The following is a 27,781-nucleotide window of genomic DNA, read 5'->3' as shown; positions in this document are numbered from 1 at the left end:
AGGATGGGTTATGGTGTGACTGCTCCTTTAAGACAACAGGAGAGGATCAGGATGGGTTATGGTGTGACTGCTCCTTTAAGACAACAGAAGAGGATCAGGATGGGTTATGGTGTGACTGCTCCTTTAAGACTGCCTCTCCGTCCTGTCTCCTTACATGGGCATGCATCCTGTCAGGTGACCAGGGAGTAGTCACATTGCTTCTCTGAGAATGCATAGAAATTACAGAAATGCTCTCCACATTACACATGCTGTGTGTGCAGGGGGTGGGGGTGTTGCTATGGTGATAATGGGTGTGTGTGTGAGTGTGTGTTTGTGAGTGAGTTTGAGTGTGTTGGTTCTTCCAGGTGTGTTTATATAATAGGGGATGTGAGCGCTAGGTGACAGTACGCTGACAGACAGATGTGCTGTGAGGCTGTGAGGTGGGATATGCTGTAGCCCTCCCATAAGCCAGAGGAAAAGTCCCTCCTTGACAACATAAATCACAGGTCTCCCCTTTTCATTTGTCAAGGGAGGGTCAAGGGTTACCGATTTAATTTCAAAGATAAATCACCTTATATTGTTGATCCAAATCTTCCCAGCAGTCCCCAAGCCTTTAATTGGACACAGTGTTTACCTAAACAAACAAACATATGCACACACACACATGTACGTGCGCACAAACGTACACACGTTACCTCATGTGCGAGGTAAATTAGTACTGTCATTCATTATTCGCTTCTAGACATTTCTATTCCCCGATATTAATCCTGCATTAAGGATAAAAGAGAGATTATAATAATAATAATATGCCATTTAGCAGACGCTTTTATCCAAAGCGACTTACAGTCATGCGTGCATACATTTTTGTGTATGGGTGGTCCTGAGGATCGAACCCACTACCTTGGCGTTACAAGCGCCGTGCTCTACCAGCTGAGCTACAGAGGACCACATATTAAATATTGGTTATTTCTATAACCAGGTTTCCAGCCAACCTTTTTTTTTAAAAACATACTTTTTTGAAGTAAACGTTCCAAATGTCGACAAAACAAAATATGCTAGACAAGGTGGGATCTGTTTGTGTCAGTAAAAATAGTTATGCAACAAATGTCGATGGAAACGCTTTTATATGCAAATATTGATATAATAAACATCATATCGAAGTAAACTTGGAGTCACGTGATGACGTTGTGTGGTCCTCCCACTACGACTCATCAGGAAAGCATGCAGTTTATTAGACTACAGATTAAATACATTATTATTAACTTCACAGGATGGTGAAAGTGCACGGTGATGAGCTTGATGCTCCTTTCCAATAAATATCGAGGGTCTTATTCTGGTGACATGATCATCGATGTTTGGCTGCCGTTTGACAAGTAAAAATAGTCTCGCTCTTCAATCCATAATAATCTCATCATGTAGGTTATAAGTGCGCTGTGGCTAGAGCGCATGTGCCAATACCGGAGTGGGCACATTCACTATATAACGCAAACAATTTTTGTGAGAAAACCATCAGTAGAGTTGAAAATGCGATGGAAACCCATTAAACTTTTTTAACCGCAAAAGCAATTTTTATGTGCACTACGTCAACACGCACAGTCTTTATCTGCAACAAGTCAATTTGATGGGAACACATCTCTGGTGGGAAAATGCGCATATTGTTTTTATGCGGATTTTAGGATATTCGCATGAAAATCTGTCGCCAATTGGATGGAAACCTAGTTTATGATATCCCTCTCAGCATAAAAAATGACATACTGTAAACAATCTTTATAGATGTGTTCCATCTCAGTTGAAACGCTCCTCTGTGTAAGTGCTTTGTAGACGTCCTACTTGACTCCTGTAAACTAAGGAGAATCCTAAGCACTGGCTTGACAGTGCAGCTGTGGTAACAACACAGTGAACACATTTAACTTTTAGAAATTACCCTCTGAGCAGGTACAGTTGAAGTCGGAAGTTTACATACACGGTTGGAGTCATTAAAACTCGTTTTTCAACCACTCCACAAATTTCTTGTTAACAAACTATAGTTTTGGCAAGTCGGTTAGGACATATACTTTGTGCATGACACAAGTAATTTTTCCAACAATTGTTTACAGACAGATTATTTCACTTATAATTCACTGTATCACAATTCCAGTGGGCCAGAAGTTTACATACACTAAGTTGACTGTGCCTTTAAACAGCTTGGAAAATTCCAGAAAATGATGTCATGACTTTAGAAGCTTCTGATAGGCTAATTGACATCATTTGAGTCAATTGGAGGTGTACCTGTGGATGTATTTCAAGGCCTACCTTCAAACTCAGTGCCTCTTTGCTTGACATCATAGGAAAATCAAAAGAAATCAGCCAAGACCTCAGAAAAAAAATTGTAGACCTCCACAAGTCTGGTTCATCCTTGGGAGCAATTTCCAAACGAAATTTCCTAGAGATGAACGTACTTTGGTGCGAAAAGTGCAAATCAATCCCAGAACAACAGCAAAGGACCTTGTGAAGATGCTGGAGGAAACAGGTACAAAAGTATCTATATCCACAGTAAAAAAAAAGGAGGGACTAGTGCACTTCACAAAATAGATGGCATCATGAGGAAGGGAAATTATGTGGATATATTGAAACAACATCTCAAGACATCAGTCAGGAAGTTAAAGCTTGGTCGCTAATGGGTCTTCCAAATGGACAATGACCCCAAGCATACTTCCAAAGTTGTGGCAAAATGGCTTAAGGACAACAAAGTCAAGGTATTGGAGTGGCCATCACAAAGCCCTGATCTCAATCCTATAGAAAAGTTGTGGGCAGAACTGAAAAAGCGTGTGCGAGCAAGGAGGCCTACAAACCTGACTCAGTTACATCAGCTCTGTCAGGAGGAATGGGCCAAAATCCACTCAACTTATTGTGGGAAGCTTGTGGAAGGCTCCCCGAAACGTTTGACCCAAGTTAAACAATTTAAAGGCAATGCTACCAAATACTAATTGAGTGTATGTAAACTTCTGACCCACTGGGAATGTGATGAAAGAAATTAAAGCTGAAATAAATCATTCCCTCTACTATTATTCTGACATTTTTTTTTTTTTTAATAAAGTGGTAATCTTCACTGACCTAAGACAGGGGATCTTTACTAGGATTAAATGTCAGGAATTGTGAAAAACTGAGTTTAAATGTATTTGGCTAAGGTGTATGTAAACTTCCGACTTCAACTGTATCTGTTCACAGACGCATCTGAGCCCTCAGTGTGTGAGAGCGACTGAACTAGGATATGTGTCACGATCGTTGACGGGCGGGACGGACCAAGGCGCAGCGTGATATGCATACATGTTTATTTGGAATGAATAAACAAGCAACAAACGAAACGTAAAGTACACAAACAACATACCTCACACAGAACAAGATCCCACAACCCACTAGTGCCAATAGGCTGCCTAAGTATTGGCCCCAATCAGAGACAACGAGCGACAGCTGCCTCTGATTGGGAACCACACCGGCCAACATAGATCTATAACATACTAGATCCAAACATAGAAAATACAACATAGAAAATCACACAGAAAATACACACCCTGACTCAACAAATACGAGTCCCCAGAGTCAGGGCGTGACAATATGGACCCACTCTTAGGATCATATACTGCTATACGCACTATTCCCAAACCTCAATGACCAGTAAAGCATTTGATCAAAATGACTGTATATCCAATGCATCCATGTCAGTCAGTAATAATCTGCTTAAAGGCACATCCATGCTACTGTAAGATAATATAATACATACTATGCCATGCTGGAGACCATTTCATAGAACCTCTGGTCTGATTTGCCATTGGTAACCTCCTGTATCACTGTTCCCCTCTTTATTCCTCTCTCATTCCATCTCCCTGTCCTGCTTACACATAGAGTACTGGTCATTGATTGGTTCTAAGGAGACCAAGCAAAATGTTTTATATTTCATATTATATAATCTTTAAAGGAATAGGATTATTTTCCCCAGAGGTACTACAAACGCCCACATGCACTCGCATACTCACACAGATGCACACTGTTGCACACACACGCACACGCACACACACACACACACACATGACATATCTGTATTCATACAGTGCAGGCAGTCTCTGTTTCTTTCCTGCTCTCCTCCATCTCTCCTGCCTGTACTGTATCCATATATTTTCATTCCCTCTGTCATATGGTGCCTTTTATACTGCAAACGCCCTTGCTGCAAACCGCTGGACGGTAAATATGATGCAGGTGATGGGTAAGAGAGCCAGAGAGGCAGAGGGAGGATGGTTCCAACATGTGCTCGGTCATGTGTGCCGTGATGGATATGCTTGCACCTCCTTCAAGCAATGCCTTCAAGCAATGCCTTCAAGTACCGCCTTCAAGCACCACCTTCAAGCAATGCCTTCAAGCAATACCTTCAAGCAATGCCTTCAAGCAATGCCTTCAAGCAGCGCCTTTAAGCACCGCCTTCAAGTACAGCCTTCAAGCACCTCCTTCAAGCACCTCCTTCAAGCACCTCCTTCAAGCAGCGCCTTTAAGCAGCGCCTTCAAGCAGCGTCTTCATGCAGCGCCTTCAAGCAGCGCCTTCAAGCAGCGCCTTTAAGCAGCGCCTTCAAGCAGCGCCTATAAGCAGCACCTTCAAGCACCTCCTTCAAGCAGTGCCTTTAAGCAGCGCCTTCAAGCAGCGCCTTTAAGCAGTGGCTTTAAGCAGCGTCTTCATGCAGCGCCTTCAAGCAGCGCCTTTAAGCCGTGATTGGCTTTGACAGAAATTGTGACTGCGTCTTCGTAACCGAGATGGGCGCTCTCAGCGGCACCTCTCGCTCCGTTAAAAATGTAAACGTTCCCCCTTCTTTCTGCTCTGCTTGCAGAATCTCCATAAGTTACAGGAATAGAATATCATGATAATGAAGTGAGTTACTGTTGCATGTAATGAAGTGTTGCTGAGCCTGCTGTTTGTACCTCCTGGTAGGGCTGCAGTAGCTGTGTACTGACTGTAAGCACTCACTTATACACACACACACACATCTACTCTTAAGATATGTCCCCAGACACACACCAAGGTGCGTACTCATAGATATATTCTTCATGTACACACTAAGACAGTGATTCCCAACCTTTTTTGGTTACTGTGCCCCGAATCACATTTTGGTCTATTATTGTTTCTCCTCACTGTTTGCTAGTAAACTCTGCAGCAATTCGACCATGAAGGCCTGATTCACGCAGTCTCCTCTGAACAGTTGATGTTGAGATGTGTCTGTTACTTGAACTCTGTGAAGCATTTATTTGGGCTGCCATCTGAGGTGCAGTTAACTCTAATGAACTTATCCTCTGCAGCAGAGGTAACTCTGGGTCTTCCTTTCCTGTGGCAGTCCTCATGAGAGCCAGTTTAATCATAGCGCTTGATGGTTTTTGCGACTGCACTTGAAGAAACTTTCAAAGTTCTTGACATTTTCCGTATTGACTGACCTTCATGTCTTAAAGTAATGATGGACTGTCGTTTCTCTTTGCTTATTTGAGCTGTTCTTGCCATAATATGGACTTGGTCTTTTACCAAATATGGCTATCTTCTGTATACCACCCCTACCTTGTCAGAACACAACTGATTGGCTCAAACGCATTAAGAAGGAAAGAATTTCCACAAATTAACTTTTAAGAAGGCACACCTGTTAATTGAAATGCATTCCAGGTGACTACCTCATGAAGCTGGTTGAGAGAATGCCAAGAGTGTGCAAAGCTGTCAAGGCAAAGGGTGGCTACTTTGAACAATCTCAAATATAAAATATATTTTTATTTATTTAACACTTTTTTGGTTACTACATGATTCCATATGTGTTATTTCATATTTCATATTTTGATGTCTTCACTATTATTCTACAATGTAAACATTTTTAAAAATAAAGAAAAACCCTTGAATGAGTAGGTGTGTCCAAACTTTTGACTGGTACTGTGTATATACAGGTATTTAATGCAGATACTGTAACACACACTCCAGTTATCCACAAGACAGACCATCAGCCTTGGTGTCTGTTAGATGGAGCTCTTATCAACACTTACATTTCTAAGCTTGCATAAATAGTACACTGGCAGTCATCACTGACTAAAAACGTAACCACACACATAAAAATACCATATCCGTCCATACTCTCTTCCTCTCTGTCTCTCTTCCACATTCTCACTGCCTCTCTCACTCTCTCTCTTCCTCCACCCACTCGAAAGCCCAAGCGTGTAATCTTGTTGGTTGCGTACACATGTGTTGATGTCATCATTGTGAACATGTGAGATATTTCCCCCATGATTCTTCACTGTGCTATGGGGTCTTAGATGTACTGAACTGCATTGTATTCTAATAGATATACTAGTCTCTACCTGTCAGTACAGGGCTCTGGTCGTCATACTAGGTTTGATCTAGGTGTTTAGAATGACGTGATTCAATATTGTTCAAGGCTTGCTGAAAATGTAGTACATTGGTATAGACAGGGGAGGGGGGGGTCTATAGTAATAGTATGGTGATTTATAGGCACACTTTATTACAAGGCAAAGCCCTATAATGGTAATGGATTTTAGTATAATAACCCCTAGTATTTTGTTGATAATATACCAAATGCAACAGGATTGTCATGTGAATGTGAGGTGCAACAACACCTGTTTCATTGTTACATTATGTCTAGATGTTCAGCACTATACCATGACATTAGCCCTGAGGGTGTCAATCAATGGCCCAAGACAACAAAGCTCCCATCATTGAACCAGAGATTACAGTAGACGCCCAGGGACCGGTTCCAGGAACAGGGCTGTAAATTGGAGGCTGTATGTTGGATCTTGGTTGCATTGGAACCAGGGAAAACATGGATTCGAATGGCATAGGTTATGATCTATCTTTTACCTCCAAACACAGTCCACACATATGGAGGAGATGGACAAATGTGACTAGGTTACAGTCATTGCGTGTGTGAGGCAATGTCTTTCCTACCTAGGCAGCGAGCAGTGTGGTTTAGGTGGCGTGGCCCCTTTAAGAGCAGCCAGTGAAGCGCTCAGTCCTGTTGCTGCTGCTGCTGATGAGGGCAGTGCTGCCAGTTGATTGGCTGTGGCTGTCAGGGCTGAGGGGCTGGAGGGATGCTGCTACGTATCTCTGTCTCCCCCTCTCTGCCTCTCGCTCTTTTCTCTCTCCCTCTCTCTCTCTTTCTTTCCATCTCCCTCTCGCATCCCTCTGTATAATCCACATCTAGGGCAAGCTGACTGAGAGGCAATCCAGTGCTTAGCTCCTCTCTGCAGGCTGAGAAAGAGAGAGAGAAAGACATAAAAACGCTGCTTATCAACGCAGGAGGAAAAACAGGAGGAAGAAAACGGGTTTGGAAAAAGGGAAGAGAAACACAGAGGAAGATTTCGTCTGAGGATATCATTTATACCTGTACATATTGTTTATATATATATTTGTACACACGCATATAGATATTTATATACATATATCTCTGTATATATCTGTGTATTTGTGCTTGTCTGTTTATATTAATATTTTTATATGTATTTGTGTGTGTGTGTAAATATATATATATATAATATATAAACAAATTAATATATCTATTAATTTATATACATATCACTGTGAAACGAGCGGTGAGAGGAAAATGTACCATCGGGGCTGGTCTCTGATTGTGTGATCGTATACAATATTTTCAATATTATTTTATTTTATCTTCTACGTCAAGAGGAAGGAAGACTACGTACTAATTTTTTGTTTTCCTGTTGCTACTTCCACCCTCCTCGCTCTTTTTTCTGTCATCTGAGGGGAATGAAGAGAGGAGAGTAACAGGATTTGGAGAAAAAGGGAAAATCTGTCGAATTGCTGTGATTAGTGTTATTTTTGTCGGTATTAGCATTCTGCGAGCCGATCGCAGCGTGCTGCGTGTGATTTGAGGAGGCAGCAGAGAGAAAGTGCCACACCACGCCGCTCAGCCAGCCCAGCGCCAGCCCAGTCAGCCCAGTCAGCATGCACAAACACCACCACTGCTGCAAGTGCCCAGAATGTTACGAGGTGACCCGCATGGCCGCCCTGCGCAGGATGGACGCCCCTCAGTACCAAGAATGGCAGGCCGAGCCCTATGGATACCCGGCCGGGTACGGGCCCGGAGGCGGGCAGACCTTACCCCAGCCTCCAGCCTCAGGGGGAGGAGGAGGAGGAGGAGGCATGGGAGGAGGAGGGGGTACTCTGGGGAGAAGTAAAGGCAAGATGACGTCTGCCGGGGGTCCCGGAGGCCCAAACCCCAAGGGCCAATCCAAGGGCGGCCCCAAGGTGAATGGCAACAATTCTGGTGGTCAAGCAGGTTGGTGGCCGGAGTGCACCTGTTCCAACCGGGAGTGGTACGACCAGGTAACTACCTCAACTTCCTCAGCCGGCCTTATGGCCTTCCATCCCACGCCTCTGGGAGCGTAAGGGTTAGGCAGAGGGGCAGTGGGTGAATGGGATTTGATGTGAGGTTGCTGGGTTGGAACAGACATGAGTGTGTACATCTTTTAGAGGTGCTTATCTGTCTTGGTGGAGCCTGTTGTGCTGTGTTGTGGTAGAGAGCAACCGGAGCTGATGCCTCATATTCACTCCTTCATCCTTCCTTCATCCCAGCCTTCTGCTCTAATACAGATTCTCGGTTCATCTGTTCATTCTCATTCATTCATTTAGGGAGTAGTGGGCTGTTTCCTATACATTGTTCAACTATACTGAGCAGGCAGACTATTCTACATTCACTTCAACATAAGAATGTAATGCCTTACATAAAGGTCAGATGGGATTGAAATTGCTTATTAATTTTATTTCATCGAAGGCCTAGGTTAACATTACAGACTAAAACAGCCCTGCATTTGTTTTCATCCTACAGCCACAGTGTAGAGGCGATAGAGAAATATGCATTGAAAGCTAAATGATGCTAAAGCCGGCTCATTATACTGCAATGTAGAAATAAATGTTTCTCCTCCATCGGCCCTTAACAAAAATACATTTTGTCTGACACGAACACCCTATATGTGATGCATGTTTCTCACAGATTAACTAATGAAAGGGTTGTCTCTCATCAGGCAGATTTTCGGTAGAAAGAGGGAGAGGAGATGGAGAGGAGAGAGGTGAGAAGGCGAGAGGAGAGAAGGAAGAGCTCCATTAAGATGTCTTATTTCTGTATGCAGCTAGTTATTCCTTATAAGATGTACATTTCTCCTGAGATGGAGGGTTGGATAAAAGCTGACTGATGAAAGGGAAGAAGCATCCATCCTACTGGGTGAATATGATACTGTGACTAGGACCATTTAAACCAGCACATGTTTTATATTCTCCATTTAACATTTCCTTCACATTCCTGGGGCCTCTATCATCTCAGTCTAGACATATCTCTTTTGACTAACGCTATGAAATCAGGGTGTTTGTGTATTTGAGCAAAGAGCATAGAATGGCAGGAGAGTGAGAGAGTGAGAAACATTATGGGGGTAAAATGGAGGCTGAAATCTCAATGGCAATGTTGGAGAAATTCTACTGAACACAGAGCACAGATGAACAGCAACCTGACTGATATTAGTAGCTTGCCTTCCTATAAAAAAGGGATGGGCAACTTTAATGGGGGTGGGGATCACAAAAAATCTGAACTCATCATGAGGTTCCGCAGTTGCCCCCCCCCACCACCCCGAAAGAAAAATGTATGTTTTAGAGTTAATTTCGTGCAATTCTACACATTTTGCCATGTAGTGGAGAGAATATTTAGCAATTTTATAACTAATTTCATGCAACATTTTTATTTTTAGCATTCATTTCGTGCAATTCTACTCATTTTGCCATGGGGTGTGGAGGAAAATTAGCAGTTTTACAGCTAATCTTTTGCAATTCTACACATTTTGCCATAGGGTGAGAAGGCAGTTTTTAATATGATATCTGAGTGAGACTGACTAACAAAATCAATGGGGCCCCCCCGGGCTCTAATTCGACATTACTACAAGTTTAGAAAGCTGGCCACTAGACTAATTTACCAATCTATAAAAATCTAGCTGACATGGGCTAATTAAGTGACTACCAGTGACTGACATAACAAGAGAAAAACTGCTGATGCACAACCACATTTCGAAATTGCACCTTGTGTATTCTACTATTCTATCTCGCAACAGTAAATTGAGATCCCGACTGAGTTCCCCCCTCGGATACATTTTTGGGGTGTGAAAGTTGCCCATCCCTGCTCTACAACAACCATGGAGGGAGAGGTTTGAACAGTAACAGAAACAATTACAGTTGAAGTTGGAAGTTTACACCTTAGCCAAATACATTCCTGACATTTAATCCTAGTAAAAATTCCCTGTTTTAGGTCAGTTAGGATCACCACTTTATTTTAAGAATGTGAAATGTCAGAATAATAGGAGAGAGAATGATTTATTTCAGCTTTTATTTCTTTCACCACATTCCCAGTGGGTCAGAAGTTTACATACACTCAATTAGTATTTGGTAGCATTGACTTTAAATTGTTTAACTTGGGTCAAACTTTTCGGGGAGCCTTCCACAAGCTTCCCACAATAAGTTGGGTAGATTTTGGCCCATTCCTCCTGACAGAGCTGGTGTATCTGAGTCAGGTTTGTAGGCCTCCTTGCTCGCACACGCTTTTTCAGTTCTGCCCACAAATGTTGTATAGGATTGAGGTCAGGGCTTTGTGATGGCCACTCCAATACCTTGACTTTGTTGTCCTTAAGCCATTTTGCCACATCTTTGGAAGTATGCTTGGGGTCATTGTCCATTTTGAAGACCAATTTGCGACCTAGCTTTAACTTCCTGACTGATGTCTTGAGATGTTGCTTCAATATATCCACATCATTTTCCTTCCTCATGATGCCATCTATTTTGTGAAGTGCACCAGTCCTTCCTGCAGCAAAGCACCCCCACAGCATGATGTTGCCACCCCTGTGCTTCACGGTTGGGATGGTGTTCTTCAGCTTGCAAGACTTCCCCTTTTTCCTCCAAACATAACAATGGTCATTATGGCCAAACAGTTCTATTTTTGTTTCATTAGACCAGAGGACATTTCTCCAAAAAGTACGATCTTTGTCCCCATGTGCAGTTGCAAACCGTAGTCTGGCTTTTTTTATGGCGGTTTTGGAGCAGTGGCTTCTTCCTTGCTGTGCGGCCTTTAAGGTTATGTCGATATAGGACTCGTTTTACTGTGGATATAGATACTTTTGTACCTGTTTCCTCCAGCATCTTCACAAGGTCCTTTGCTGTTGTTCTGGGATTGATTTTCACTCTTTGCACCAAAGTACGTTAATCTCTAGGAGACAGAACGCGTCTCCTTCCTGAGCGGTATGACGGCTGCGTGGTCCCATGGTGTTTATACTTGCGTACTATTGTTTGTTCAGGTGAACGTGGTACCTTCAGGCGTTTGGAAATTGCTCCCAAGGATGAACCAGACTTGTGGAGGTCTACAATTGTTTTTCTGAGGTCTTGGCTAATTTCTTTTGATTTTCCCATGATGTCAAGCAAAGAGGCACTAAGTTTGAAGGTAGGCCTTGAAATACATCCACAGGTACACCTCCAATTGACTTAAATGATGTCAATTAGCCTATCAGAAGCTTCTAAAGCCATGACATCATTTTCTGAAATTTTCCAAGCTGTTTAAAGGCACAGTCAACTTAGCGTATGTAAACTTCTGACCCACTGGAATTGTGATACAGTGAATTATAAGTGAAATAATCTGTCTGTAAACAATTGTTGGAAGAATTACTTGTGTCATGCACAAAGTAGATGTCCTAACCGACTTGCCAAAACGATGGTTTGTTAACAAGAAATTTGTGGAGTGGTTGAAAAACAAGTTTTAATGTAAACTTCCGACTTCAACTGTAAGTAGCCTAGGATTTTCTGCACCCTTGACATGATAGTGCTGTAATAATATTCTACAGTATTCTAACCGGTCCTCTTCCACCTTCAGCTGTGCACAGAGACCAATCAGGCAGATTTCACTTCTCACACGTTTAAAACCTCACAGCAGTTTTGATTACGTAAGCATTTTCGTGGCTACTATTTATTTACCATCATCAGTACAAATATCCTCCTGCCAACTGCTCGTTCCCAGCGTATATTGAATGTCCCGATTTCAAATGAATTGGAATCAATATCTCATGTGAGATGTTTTTCAGTCGCTCGTTCATTTATGTAGTGGCTTGTTAATTCATGCAAAGGGTGTTGGTTATTTCGAGCATGCATCATCACATCTTAGCCACAGCCTTTGATAGATGAAATCAGTAGAGGTAAAATGATTGGTTCTGCTCCTCTTCTGTCATCCTGTCAGAGGATCTTTGGGATGGTTCATACTACACATACTGTAGCTCAGTCAGTTACACATTATCACAGATCTTTGTTAGGAGATGGTCTGGGTGTACAGAGAGACGTTTCAACTTGTGTCAAATACACCATACAAACCGGCACAACAGAACCGGAAATACAGAGACAGAATTAGTGGTGATAGTAGAGGTGAAAAAAACGAATGTAGAAAAAAAAGAGAGAAATAAGCCAATAAAGGCAGCCGGCCTGGAGAGGGGGAGGGGGTTATGTAAGAGGAGGCAGTTGGTGGTGCTGAGAGAAAGAGAGAGAGGGGCCTCAGCCTCCTAACAGGCCCTCTACAGAGTTAGGTTTTACCCCCTCTCAGTCTCTAGTACAGCATCAACATACATTAGCACCATCCCTCCTGCTTGCTGTGGCACAGAGTACAGCCTTGGATGGACGCTGTAGCCTCTGTTCCCTTCAGTTCCCACTGGACATCCATGGGTGGGAATATTCCCCCACCCCCACCACCTTCGCAGCCCTCACAATAGGCCAGAGCCCAGATCATGGACATGTGTAATGCTCATATTAAACACAGCCACTCAACCACACTGATCTTTATGATAGAAGATTTTTGGGAGACTGAAATAGTTATTTGTAGTCATCCGACATAATCTCTCAAAAATAATATATGATTACAGTTGGGTAACCTATTTTCATGTCATATATTATTTTCCAAAGGATTTTGATAGACACAAGTGTTCCCCTAAAATGGCAGAGACATTGTTCCAAACTAACCAAAGTACAGTATATGATCCTTCCATTTAACCGCACATCTGTGTTCACCTCCCTCCCCAACATATCTCCTTTAAAGCAAGATAACGGTCTATTGTCAGGGGGTTGGTTAGGTTAATTATGGATGGATGTACATGAAGCCAGTTGGGATGAAAAGGAGCATTTCCTTTAAACAAGAGCAGTTGAATTTCCATCTGAGAGATGAGGAGACCCCGGCCTAATGGGAGGCTTCACTCAGAACGCGCCGTCCCCCCCTCAGGCTCCAATCTGTCTGTGTGTGCTCTCCAGCTCTGTGGCTATGATTAGCTTTAAATATTAATTGGATTTTACTTTATTTATTAAGAGCAAGATATTAAATATTTTCCAAACTGCTCTCCCAATCCCCCATGCTCCGTTGTAGGTCTATTGTTTACCGGATGATTGGTGCTGTGGACGTACAGGATCATTCTAATGCATGGGCGTTGGGTGGGCTTACATCATCATTACCACTCCCATAGGTGGTTTCCTGTCGAGAGCCTTTAGGGTTGGATTAGAAATGTCTCTTTGCCTCTATAGTTCTGTCTCTCGCTGGGTGATCTTGGCTGTTATTATCACTCACTGAAATGTTTGGATCGCTCTTCAATGTCTCCATTTTAGACGATCCAACCACCAGCTGCGTGTAGTTGAATAGGAAATTAACAGTGATTAACAGATTGCCCAATGTTTGTGTTTTTGATCAATATCCTTATGATCAAGTCTTTCCTTGATACTTAAATCCACATATCTGGTGTGTTTGTATGATACCACATTTAATGCAGTATGTGTAGATAAAGCAATTCGATTTGTGTGTTTTCGTGTTTGTACATCCATGTGAAGATTTGGTCCATTTGATGTGATTTGCCAGGCCTATAACAGGGGCCCCAACCCAGGGAGTATTACAGGAGGGGATTTACAAAGGCTTTTTTACCCAAATGTCTTAAGCTCAGACCCCTGCCGTGATTTAGACAGCCTCCATCTGAACGCAGCAATATTCTCATCAGATCAAGAGGGATTTATCTCTGAGCTGATCTCAAAATGTGGAGCAAGGACGAGGTGATGTTGGTATGATAGGCTACACTACACTGGGACTGGAGCACTGCAGCGTCCTTATTACAGGGCAAGATGTATGGCCTTTCATTGCATATATTCTGAGGTCCATACACCCTGGCCATTGTTACAGATGATTCATTCATGGTTGTCTTTTAAGTGTCTTATCAATGAGGAGGAGTCATTTGCATATATAGTGTGTAACGTTACATGTCAGCGTTCTCATTGGCTATTATTCCTCTCTCAGACGGGGAAGATATGTCCCATATGTCAGCAGATATCCAGCGTATCATGTTGTCACTGGGGCCTCGGCAGTGGGCTGCTCTCTGGACTGGTCTCCATGGAGGAGAGGAGAGGAGAGGAGAGGAGAGGAGAGGAGAGGAGAGGAGAGGAGAGGAGAGGAGAGGAGAGGAGAGGAGAGGAGAGGAGAGGACAGGAGAGGACAGGAGAGGACAGGAGAGGACAGGAGAGGACAGGAGAGGACAGGAGAGAATGGAAGGGAGATGATGGGAGGGAAGAGGAGAGGAGGGGGTTGGTTAGTTGGATTTCGCTATTTGTCTGGCCTGAGATGTCACCCCTGGGACACGCAAAGACAGTAATAATGCATAGCTTTCTAACAGTACATCTGGAGGGGTAAGAATCAGGAGCAGCTAGGTTCCTGGTGGTGTCTGTCAGTGAGTGGAGTGGAGTGGATTGGTGAGGTGCTGCCTCTCCTTTTGACAGAGACAGGGGTGGCAGACAGAGAGTGTTGATCACAGGCCGCCCCAGACAGAGATGGGGTTGGGGTGGATCCCAGGGGGGCCTACCCCCACCTCCCCCCTTCCATCCTCTATCCTCCCTGACCGTTATCTCTGGTGACTCTAAAAGGCCAGACAGCTTGGCATCCGGAGAATGATGTCATTTGAAATGCACTGGGTGTCTGTACAAAAGGGGGGTATAAACAGGGAAGAAACAGAGATGGATGGATGGAGGCCTACGCGCTTGTTCCAAAACAGAGCTCAGTGTGCTTGTTTCTGACTAATCACTGGGGCTGAGTGCTGGATGGATGCTCAGGGGTTACAGAACTGGATGTTCAGAGTCAGCTTGATGTCAGACAGTGTGGGATGTTCTGTGCTTGGTTTGATACTTAGTGGAATAAATGTACTGTAGGCCTACACATGTTTGTTAATCGTAGCTTTTACGAAATCCAATTGCTACATTGTGCTACTTTATACATGAGACTCATGGGATCTCAGCCTTGAACATTTTGGTGTGATAAAACATAGAACAGTAGGTCTGTCAGTTTGTCTTTGCTGCCGTGTGCACATAAAGCTGGATTTGGTATTGTATAACCTCCATGCCAAGCTGGCCAGCAGTGCCCTGCCATGGGAGGGGAGGGGAGGGGAGGGGAGAGGAAAGGGGTGGGGAGAGGAAAGGAGGGGAGAGGAGGGGAGGGGAGGGGAAAGGAGGGGAGGGGAGAGGAAAGGAGGGGAGGGAGAGAGGAGTCGTCCAGCTAGCTGACGTGGTCCAGTGCAACACAGTTACGGCATAATCTTATTAGCTCTGACAATCTGCTAGACTGGTTAACAACCACGAGACTTTCTCCCCTGTAAGTAATTGCTATGTTGTCTGACTTGCCTGTCAGCGGCTGGCTGCACACTGATGCTCACTTGCAGTATCAATTGTCATTTTACAACGACTTACTGCCTGTGGATACTGCCTGTCCAATACTGTATTTATCCATCAATATGTCTCCCCTCTCTGTCTCTTTCGATCTCTCCCACACACACACACACACACACACACACACACACACACACACACACACACACACACACACACCATAAAACACACCTTTGCCTAAAACCAAATTTACAAGACAGATAAAGGAGAGCAGCACGGTGAATCACTGCAAATGCACTATGAAACAGAGGGCAGAAGGTGTGCTGCAATATTTATGTGCACTTTTACAGAAGTCAACTTTTTCTACACCATTAGAGATGGCAAGGATTCTGTGGTTGAGAAGAGGCCGGCCAGACGTGGACGTCAGAGTGCCAGGGATCGTTTGACAGCTGAGCGGCCATTAGAAAAGTATTGCAGCTTGATCTCTGAATGGTCAGGTATGTTGGTCTAACACTGACCCTGGACTGGAGCGGTATCTAACCTCACCTCCCACACCTCCTGTAAAATCTGCTGCTTTTTCACATCATTCACAGAGAGGTGGACCTGCTTTGTTTCAACGTTAGGCTTACTGTAAATATAAATATTGTACTCAACATATAATACAAATATGCTTCTCAGATGCAACCAAACCATCATAAAAACATAGCGATCTTGTGGAGTCCTTTATAAAAACATTTACTGCAGAATTTGAATGACATGTTTATTGGCGTGGGCTGTTTCTGCAGTATGTGTAAACAGGTGTGCCTGCTTTCTATGCTGTTTGTCAGAGCCCCTGCCTGGGCCCAACCCTCTGCCTCTCCCACCCAGCCAGCCAGCCAATCAGCCAGGGAGGAGAGGAGAAAGGGGAGGGGCTGTTTGTTTGCTGGCCTGCTTTGTTTTATTTCGCTGTTTTTGCTGATCACAGTAGCGACTGGCCTAGAAAACGGGACTGTGCTGTACTCCTGATTCAGGGATGGAAGCATCGTTCCCTTGTTCTGTCAGGAAGACAAGAGAGGAAGAAGAGGCCTTTCATTGGTTGATGATGGAGACATGGTCACGCCCCCTCCTGCTATAATCTATGATGAATAGTAAAGGTTATGTACAGAAAACAGTACTGTATGATTTCTGTAGGATACTTCTAGCTTCAACAGTACTCTCCTGTTACCTTATCTGTGTTATATTCCTCTATTGCTCTTGGCTGGGTAGGCTTCAGATCGCAGCACTAACATCCTGGCCAGAGCGTACTAGAACACCCACACACTGCCACGGAATCTGCATGCATCACAATCGATAACGCTGAAGAGTGGGCCTATCCCCAAGCCTTCTGACTCCTCTCCTTTTTTTGTGGGTGTCCGTGGGTGCTTTCAACAGCCCTCGCGCTATTGTTCCACGGCTAGTCATTTTACAAACACAGCTCCAGTGGATGCATGTATTGTATTGTAGTGGTGTGGACCAGGGCCTGCACGTCTAGAATATTCACCGCAGTACTGTGTCGCTTTGTTCATTTGAGCATTGACGGGATGCTGTTATTCATGCATTATTGTGAGGCTTTAGCTGCTGAATGAATACTAGATGCTAAAGCTGAAGAGCTGAAATGCACAGATTTAGATTTACATTTACATTTTTAGTCATTTAGCAGACACTCTTATCCAGAGCGACTTACAGTTAGTGAGTGCATACATTATTTTTTTAATACTGGCCCCCCGTGGGAATCTAGATGTCTTCTTCCATTTTCTGGAGAGTTGTGTCTTGTGAGGAGGACATTTGGCGATGCAGCCAGTGCATCTCTTCCCATGTGTAGCGTAGTTGCACTGAGTGCCATCTCGATAATGCATTATCCAAGCAGCCCTTCAGCCATTTGGTCTTCTGGCCTCTCAATGTTTTTTTTCTTCCGTTTTTCTTTATTTCTGTCATCCTCCTCTCATCTCTTCCTCTGCCTTCTGTCTTTCTCATACATTGTCAGAATCAAAAGCTCCATTTCAGGGTGTCGACTAGCTACATGGTGAGGGTATGTTGCAGCAGGCAGCTTCAGCTCTGTGCGTCAGTATAATTAGCACAGCTTTTCTCTGCCATTTTAAGAGGATGTGCAGAAGCTGCCGTTTCATTCAAATACAGCCGCTATGCCTTTAAAACAGTAATGTGTTTAATCTTTGAAGTCGCAATGAATACTGCATGTTTTTTCTTTCTAAATGAGGCCTTGACCAAATGTAGTACATTAAACTAAATGTTGATGGTTGATCCGTAGTTGAAATACGTGGATTACTTTTGTCAAATCTAACAATAAAACTGGATAAATCTTTTTGAACCTGCTGTTCATTGCACGTCTGTTTAACATAGCGCAGTTGGTTTGTCATTATTCATGTTTTCACCGCCATTCCTGTAGTTAGTCTTATTTTTTACATTGCTCTTTAGATTGGGTTTAGTCAATGTGTCTCTGCAAATCAGTCGCTCCTAAAGGGATGGACACAGTACAAGCACCATATAGCCACATATAGAAGCATATGTTTGTCTGCCGCTGCATTCTCCCTCCATCCCTCTCTCCCCCCTCTTCCTCCCCAGTGAAAAGACAGGATGAGTGAGAGGGTGACTGACGTTATCCAAACATATGTCTATGCTAGAACACAGACCACAGAATATCCTTTAACAGGCCCCAGGTTCATTATCAGTCATTATTGCCTAGTGGATATATACTGTGTCTACCCATTGAGCTTAATGTGCTTAAGATAGTGTCTCTCTCTCTCTCCCCTCCTCACTCTCTCTCTCTCTCTGGGAAATGGAGACAGATATCCCAGCCTAGAGACAGAGAGAGCAAGAAGAGAGAGAGAGAGAGAGAGATAAAGACAGAAAGAGAGAGCACAACCCGACCCGTTCCTGGTTACAAACAATACAAACAATCCCATCTTATATCCTACATCTCATTGCACTGTAGATGGGGTACACCGGCCTTGACATAGCTTATTCTGGATTTATTACATCTCCTCTCCCTCTGTGCATCTAGGGTGTCTGTGAATATGCCATATTTGAGTGGCGGTTGGATGCCTGTCTGTGTCTTGTCTACTCTATATGATTGCATTGTTGCCCCTCAGGTACGCAGCTCTCTCCCTCATATGTCCTCTCCTCCCCTGGATTTGTGTTAGTGCCGTAGTATGGGAGTATTTGACTGTTCATTAAGACCCGTAAAACACTGCCGTGCCCACTGTCTTCAGACTACAGAGCAGTACTGTATATGAATATATTTGTTCTCTCTTTTTCCTTTTTGCTGAACATACATTTGATATCCGTCTGCCCAGAAACATGGATGTGCGTAGGTCTATGTAATATTTCCCTGTACTGTATGGGCCTAAATGTCATCTCTGCATCTCTCCGTCCCCTGACTGTACTGTAGGACTGTATTTAAGATTTAACACAAGCTGAGTCTGTCCAGATTACATGCTGGATTACCATGGTATGTTATCAAAGTTTCTAAGTAGTACATGGTCAGCAAACAGCAGCCCAACGTTGGAGCTGGCAGGGCTCAGCGGGCCGTACACAGCAAAACAATAAGAACTTCATTGGGCACTGATGTAATTGTCTTTATGCATCAGTGTAGCGCCTCTGCTGCTCACTGCTATTGTGTTCTTCTTCATGACTGCCGGCTGAGGCAAGGCACTTGTGGGTATTTGGGTGTGTGGTTGATTTCTAAGCATTGGAAGTATAGAGCGTTGGCACCCTGACTCAGTGTAGATTATCATGCCATCTTTATACTAACAGCACAGCATCCATTTTGTAGCCATTACTTCAATGTAATGATGTTTATTGTTCAATGTAAAAAATGGTGGTCTACTGCCAATCCTCAACCTCAACCATGGATATATACGCCCCTACGTGTTTATTTGGACAATGAAGCTGAAACTTTTAATTTGGCTCTGTACTCCAGCATTTTGGATTTGAGATCAAATGTTTGATATGAGGCGACAGTACAGAACTTCACTTATAGGGTATTCAATTGAGTCAAAAGTTTCGTAAATTGTGACTCTACAAACTTGTTGGATGATTTTATTTTTTGGGGGGGTAGATCAGCTTTAATATTGCAGATAGATTGTAACTTCCGTCAATGTAATTGTCTGCATCACTTCCAATCCCCCATATGTTTTTTTTCTCTCGCAAATATATACATACTATATACATTTTATGGACACAGTCAATTTTACAATAATTATATTTTGTTTGTTTTTACTCCTGAACTTCCTCTACCCTCAACCTCTCCGATCATTTTCATGATGTCCATCCGGTTTGCTTCTATATGCCATATCTTCTAACTGTGCTCTTTCACAAAAGCTCTCAACCTATAACTTATATACTTATTATGGACACAGTATGCTTACATTATTAGTTATCTTGTTATTAGTTGTTGTTAGTTGTTATTAGTCCCATCCTTCAACTCCATTCAACACCACCGATCTATCTCTTAACACCATCCATATTGGATTTATATTTGCCATATATTTTTCAACTGTACTGTGATGATTTACAAAAGTTCTGCACCTTTCTATTCTCATTGTTTCTATAGATTGTAAATTGAAAATAAACATTTTTGCTAAAAGTATTATTATATTATTGATCGATTGACTATGACTTTTCAGATCACCCAGTAATGCTATCTGCAGGGTTAGCTCCAGGTAAATATTGCAATCCTTTAGCCATTCCTGAACCTGTGTCCAAAAACAAGCTACAAATGGACAGTACCAAAACAAATGATCTAATGAATTTGCAGTTTGTTTTGGTTGTGTTTCGGATTATGTTGTGCCCAATAGAAATAAATGGTAAATAATGTTTTGTCATTTTGCAGTCACTTTTATGGGTAATAAAAATGTAATATGTTTCTGAACATTTCTACGTTCATGTGTATGCTGAATAAATTGTGAATAATGGTTAGTGAGAAAGTTACAGAGGCATAAATATCATACCCCCCAAAATGCTAACCTCCCCTGTTATTGTAATGGTGAGAGGTTAGCATGTTTTGGGGGAATGATCTTTGTGCATCTGTAACTTTCTCACTCATCATTATTCATGATTCATTCATGATTATCCGTAATCGTGGTAGAATCCGTAATCATGGTAAACAATATTTACCATTTATTTATATTGGGCACAACATAATCCGAAACACAACCAAAACAAACTACAAATGCATCCAACAAGTTTGTAGAGTCACAAGCTTGATGTAGTCATTGCGTGCTAGGAATATGGGACCAAATACTAAACTTTTGACTAAATTTAATACACTATAAGTGAATTTGTCCAAGTACTTATGACACCTTCAAATGGGGGGACAAGATACATGAAAATACCCTCAAATTAAAGGTGACATTCTGTACTGTCACCTCCTATCAAACATTTTATCTCAAATCCAAAATGCTGGAGTACAGAGCCAAATTAAAAGTTTCAGCTTCACTGTCCAAATAAACACGTAGGGGCGTGTATATCCATGGTTGAGGTTGAGGATTGGCAGTAGATTTTTGATGTGAACAATAAACATCATTACATTGAAGTAATGGCTACAAAATGGATGCTGTGCTGTTAGTATAAAGATGGCATGATAATCTACAATGAGTCAGGGTGCCAACGCTCTATACTTCCAATGCTTAGAAATCAACCACACACCCAAATACCCACAAGTGCCTTGCCTCAGCCGGCAGTCATGAAGAAGAACGCAATAGCAGTGAGCAGCAGAGGCGCTACACTGATGCATAAAGACAATTACATCAGTGCCCAATGAAGTTCTTATTGTTTTGCTGTGTACGGCCCGCTGAGCCCTGCCAGCTCCAACGTTGGGCTGCTGCCTGCTGACCATGTACTACTTAGAAACTTTGATAACATACCATGGTAATCCAGCATGTAATCTGGACAGACTCAGCTTGTGTTAAATCTTAAATACAGTCCTACAGTACAGTCAGGGGACGGAGAGATGCAGAGATGACATTTAGGCCCATACAGTACAGGGAAATATTACATAGACCTACGCACATCCATGTTTCTGGGCAGATGGATATCAAATGTATGTTCAGCAAAAAGGAAAAAGAGAGAACAAATATATTCATATACAGTACTGCTCTGTAGTCTGAAGACAGTGGGCACGGCAGTGTTTTACGGGTCTTAATGAACAGTCAAATACTCCCATACTACGGCACTAACACAAATCCAGGGGAGGAGAGGACATATAAGGGAGAGAGCTGCGTACCTGAGGGGCAACAATGCAATCATATAGAGTAGACAAGACACAGACAGGCATCTAACCGCCACTCAAATATGGCATATTCACAGACACCCTAGATGCACAGAGGGAGAGGAGATGTAATAAATCCAGAATAAGCTATGTCAAGGCCGGTGTACCCCATCTACAGTGCAATGAGATGTAGGATATTAAGATGGGATTGTTTGTATTGTTTGTAACCAGGAACGGGTCGGGTTGTGCTCTCTCTTTCTGTCTTTATCTCTCTCTCTCTCTCTTCTTGCTCTCTCTGTCTCTAGGCTGGGATATCTGTCTCCATTTCCCAGAGAGAGAGAGAGAGTGAGGAGGGGAGAGAGAGAGAGACACTATCTTAAGCACATTAAGCTCAATGGGTAGACACAGTATATATCCACTAGGCAATAATGACTGATAATGAACCTGGGGCCTGTTAAAGGATATTCTGTGGTCTGTGTTCTAGCATAGACATATGTTTGGATAACGTCAGTCACCCTCTCACTCATCCTGTCTTTTCACTGGGGAGGAAGAGGGGGGAGAGAGGGATGGAGGGAGAATGCAGCGGCAGACAGACATATGCTTCTATATGTGGCTATATGGTGCTTGTACTGTGTCCATCCCTTTAGGAGCGACTGATTTTGCAGAGACACATTGACTAAACCCAATCTAAAGAGCAATGTAAAAAAATAAGACTAACTACAGGAATGGCGGTGAAAACATGAATAATTACAAACCAACTGCGCTATGTTAAACAGACGTGCAATGAACAGCAGGTTCAAAAAGATTTATCCAGTTTTATTGTTAGATTTGACAAAAGTAATCCACGTATTTCAACTACGGATCAACCATCAACATTTAGTTTAATGTACTACATTTGGTCAAGGCCTCATTTAGAAAGAAAAAACATGCAGTATTCAGTGCGACTTCAAAGATTAAACACATGACTGTTTTAAAGGCATAGCGGCTGTATTTGAATGAAACGGCAGCTTCTGCACATCCTCTTAAAATGGCAGAGAAAAGCTGTGCTAATTATACTGACGCACAGAGCTGAAGCCGCCTGCTGCAACATACCCTCACCATGTAGCTAGTCGACACCCTGAAATGGAGCTTTTGATTCTGACAATGTATGAGAAAGACAGAAGGGCAGAGGAAGAGATGAGAGGAGGATGACAGAAATAAAGAAAAACTGAAGAAAAAAAACATTGAGAGGCCAGAAGACCAAATGGCTGAAGGGCTGCTTGGATAATGCATTATCGAGATGGCACTCAGTGCAACTACGCTACACATGGGAAGAGATGCATTAACCACATGAAAATACCCTCAAATTAAAGGTGACGTTATGTACTGTCGCGTCATATAAAAAATGTCATCTCAAATCCAAAATGCTGGCGTATAGAGACAAATTAAAGGTTTTAGCTTCACTGTCCAAATAAATACAGAGGGAAGTGTAGCTGAGGTGTGAACATGGATAATTATTCGAAATCCTAGTGAGGATTTGATTCTCTTTACTGTATAGAGTTGGTCTGAAGAGCTGGTTTTAGGAGAGACTACATATATATTATATGTATGTTTGCCTATCTGAATGGTGACTAGGATAAAGACCTAGTTTGATGAGACGTAGCACAGAGAGGAGTCATGACTGCGATGACTTTGCTGGACTAGAAAGCCACTCCTCAAGTCTTTATGGGCTTATACACGACTACCACCTGGAAATACCACAAGCATGCCATCTCCCTTTCCAACACTGGCTTTTGTGAGTCTCCTATCAATACGAGGAAAAGGTGGGATCGTGCAGTATGCATGTGCACGTGACATACGATTGGAATTCGTGGAAATGTTACCTTCATTTTGTCTTTTCTGTCTTGAATTGAACCTCACTTGAGCAGTAGCCTTGGGTTTGTCTCTGAAGGCAGATATTTCAGAGACTGCAGAGAAAAATCCTTGTGATGGAGACCATATTGTATGCTGTTCATAAATACTAGTGATAGACACCGATATGGAAAGTCCATATTGATATCAGTCACATTTTTCCATTATTGATATCATATCCCCTCCCCAATAAAACATCAGTTTTGTCACCAAAGCCCCATATACTACCCACCACTGTGACCTGTACGCTCTTGTTGGCTGGTCCTCACTACATATTCGTCGCCAAACCCACTGGCTCCAGGCCATCTATAAATCACTGCTAGGCAAATCCCCGCCTTATCTTAGCTCATTGGTCACCATAGCAACACCCATCCGTAGTATGCGCTCCAGCAGGTATATCTCACTGGTCATCCCCAAAGCCAACAACTCCTTTGGCCGCCATTCCTTCCAGTTCTCTGCTGCCAATGACTGGAACAACTGCAAAAACCTCTGAAGCTGGAGACTCTTATCTCCCTCACTAACTTTAAGCATCAGTTGTCAGAGCACCTTACCGATCACTGCACCTGTACACAGCCCATCTGTAATTAGCCCACCCAACTACCTCATCCCCATATTGTTATTTATTTTGCTCATTTGCACCCCAGTATCTCTATTTGCACATCATCTCTTGCACATCTATCATTCCAGTGTTAATACTAATTGTAATTATTTTGCACTATTTATTGCCTTACCTCCATAACTTGCTACATTTGCACACAGTGTATATATATTTTCTGTTGTACTTTTGACTTTATGTTTTGTTTTACCCAATATGTAACTCTGTGTTGTTGTTTTTATCGCACTGCTTTGCTTTATCTTGGCCAGGTCGCAGTTGTAAATGAGAACTTGTTCTCAACTGGCTTACCAGGTTAAATAAAGGTGAAATAAAATTTAAAAAAATAAAAAGAAACATTGCCACTGTTTGAATGTTCACTAGTCTCCCATTAGGTCAGGTGTGAATGTTCTGAGAGCCTAAGACCTACCCAAACAGTCTGAATGCAATGGGCATCAATCAATGCACCATGATCAGGCAATTAAAGGGATAGTGCAACATTTTGGCAATTATTTCTACTACCCAGAGTCAGATGAACTCATTGATACCATGTTTCTGCGTGCAGTTTGAAGGAAGTTTGAAGATAGTTTCTGGAGCCATTGCTAACTAGCGTTAGCACAGTGACTGGAAGTCCACAGGAACAACTAGAATGCAGTATCCAAAATGGTATCCTTGAGTTCATCTGACTCTGGGTAAGTAGAAAAAAAGGCTTAGTTGCCAAAATGTCACACTAACCCTTTAAGTATGCTAAGTTGAGAGGGTTTTGTGAATGCAGGAACAGTCATGTATTCTTTTTTACATAGAAGTGTAGGTTAACAGAAAGGATAAACTGATGCCTCAAACGATATCAATATCATATCAAATTATTGATATTGGTGCCCACCACTGGTGAATGCAGTATAGACCTGTTGTCTGTTGGGTATTTAGGGTCAACTGTGGACTATTTAACCTCAGGCTGATGGTGTCCTCTTGAAACCTGAGTCCCCCAAAACTCGTGACAAGTAAGGAAAGGGCGGTGATGCTTGAAGAGCACAGAATAGATATTTGCTTCGTGTTTCATGTTGCATCTGGCAAAGACAGAAAAAAAGAAGAACAGCAGTTTATTATGTGACATTAGTGATTTTTGGAAGGGCTGCTTCTGGAAATAGGAAAAGAGATGTGAACTCCCGTTAAACCTTTGCAATAGCGAGATGCCTCAGCCTGCTCGCTACATTTGCAATCGGAGCAGCAAAGCCAGGGCTGGATGGGCTTGAACCTGGGGTTGGTTGCCTGCTCTCTCAGTCGTCTCAGTCTGTCTATTGGCCCATGGAATGTCACAGAGCTCAGGCTCCTAGTGTTGGTCCCTGAATGTGCAGGGCTATTCATGTCAATGAATCGCATAAATGATCAACGATCAGATGAATGGCCTTATCATTCATGTGTCTCAATATCACTCTTGCCAGCCTTTTACAAACAAAGATTCACTGAGGGCAACTGCGTGATGTCTAAGCACTGATGTTAGGCACCGTATCTTGGAGATGGCCCTAATTTGTAGTTTAACTGAATTACATAATATCCTAGTACATATCCCTGTGTTAGAATAAGTAAGGCAGTAATGTTGAGCGCTGCTTTCCCACATGTGAAGCCATAAGGCGTCTTCAGCTGTGTCTCTGTCGCTGGGGCGGAGGAGCTTGAGGAGAGGAGAGGAGGAGAGGAGAGGAGAGGAGATGAGACAAGAGGAGTTGGGGGGAGGGGATAGGAGTTGAGGAGGGGATGGCATGGGAGGGGAGAGGAGAGGAGAGGAGAGGAGAAGCGAAGAGTTTAGGAGAGGAGTTGAGGAGAGGAGAGGAGAGGAGGGGAGGGGAGTTAAGAAGAGAGGATAGGGGAGGGGAGAGGAGGGGAGCCAGTGTGTTGCCATGGTGCAATCTTAACCAGAGCTGTACATAAGCTCTGCTGCTCTGTTAGTTATGGAGAGAGACTGCAATGTTGACGTGCAGGCAGCAAGGCAGCAGACAGGCAGTAAGGCAGGTAGTAAGGTAGACAGGCAGTAAGGCAGAGAGGTAGTAAGGTAGGCAGGCAGACAGGTAGTAAGGCAGACAGGTAGTAAGGCAGACAGGCAGACAGGTAGTAAGGCAGACAGGTAGTAAGGTAGGCAGGCAGACAGGTAGTAAGGCAGACAGGTTGTAAGGCAGACAGGTAGTAAGGTAGTAAGGCAGACAGGTAGTAAGGCAGACAGGTAGTAAGGCAGACAGGTAGTAAGGCAGACAGGTAGAAAGGCAGACAGGTAGTAAGGCAGACAGGTAGTAAGGCAGACAGGTAGTAAGGTAGGCAGGCAGACAGGTAGTAAGGCAGACAGGTAGTAAGGCAGACAGGTAGTAAGGCAGACAGGTAGTAAGGTAGGCAGGCAGACAGGTAGTAAGGCAGACAGGTAGTAAGGCAGACAGGTAGTAAGGCAGGCAAGCAGGCAGCAAGGCAAAGGGCCTTTTTTAGCAAAGGATGTTTTCATGCCACTGTAGATATGGAGTACATGTAGCTAGTACACATACGTACACAGATTACACACATACACGTTTTCATAAATGTTTTTATTTCACCAACATGTAAAATGAAGATGTTTGTGAAAGACAGTATAAATCCTATATGCTCCCACTGCTATTGCACAGGCAGAGAAGGATGCTGTTTTAGGTAGAGACAGCTAGTGGAGGAATGAGGAGCCATTCTGGTACTAGTGCTGCTTCCCTCTCCTCTCCTGTGTTACTTAGCGTACCACTTGTGTAACACAGAGAGGTCTTCCAGGCAGCCGAGCCCCAGAGCCTTGCTGTGAATAGGCTGCTGGAGAGGCTGCAGATCATGATCAGCCAGTTTATAAAACCCAATATGGGCTGATGTGGATTAATATTCCTCATTTAAAATTCAAATTATGTAATTAGACAAATCCAAGCGTTGCATATGCTCATTGGAATATCTCTAAGCCTGATGACGTGCCTGGCAGGGATGGGGGGGATGAGCCGAGAGAGAGAGAAGAGGGCGGAAGGAGGCAGGGAGGGGCTTGGGAGTGAGAGGAATGATGCAATATCAGGCCATGCACTTTATACCCTGAAATGTCATCTCCTGTGTATGCTGTGTCCGCTAGGCAGGCTGACCAGGTAATGCCATGGTTACATGTGGTTGCGGTGCTATTTACAGCGCATTATCAAAATGAAGCCAATGACACCGCAACGACAGATTGCTCTCTCTTGTGCCCAGGAGATGAAAAGCTGTTAGAGATTTGGTCATTTCAAAAAATCTCATCCCAGCTAGAATGGCCATGGGGAGTATGGTATTATACGCCAAAGTATTGTTGTTCTTTTTGTTCAGGTCATGACCCTCCTCTGTGTTG

The 27,781-nt window shown here is 43.1% G+C and overlaps 1 protein-coding gene across 7 annotated transcripts in view; it reads left to right on the top strand.

Annotated features, from left to right (window-relative positions):
• The window catches only part of LOC121532055 (disks large homolog 3), a 156,936-nt gene that overhangs the window by 54,289 nt on the left and 74,866 nt on the right, over positions 1 to 27,781 (top strand). For 5 of the 7 annotated variants that reach the window (XM_045227085.1, XM_045227079.1, XM_045227081.1 and 2 more), the window contains exon 1: positions 7,501 to 8,332. The exons of the other annotated variants lie outside the window; for them this stretch is intronic. In XM_045227085.1, coding sequence (XP_045083020.1) covers positions 7,952 to 8,332 — 381 coding nt within the window. In that variant the 5' untranslated portion in view covers positions 7,501 to 7,951. Of the gene's footprint in view, positions 1 to 7,500; positions 8,333 to 27,781 lie in introns of those variants that run through there. 7 annotated transcript variants of the gene reach the window in all.

The sequence above is a fragment of the Coregonus clupeaformis genome, chromosome 2, assembly GCF_020615455.1.
Source record: "Coregonus clupeaformis isolate EN_2021a chromosome 2, ASM2061545v1, whole genome shotgun sequence".
NCBI lineage: Eukaryota > Metazoa > Chordata > Actinopteri > Salmoniformes > Salmonidae > Coregonus > Coregonus clupeaformis.
This window is presented reverse-complemented; position numbering and strand designations above follow the sequence as displayed.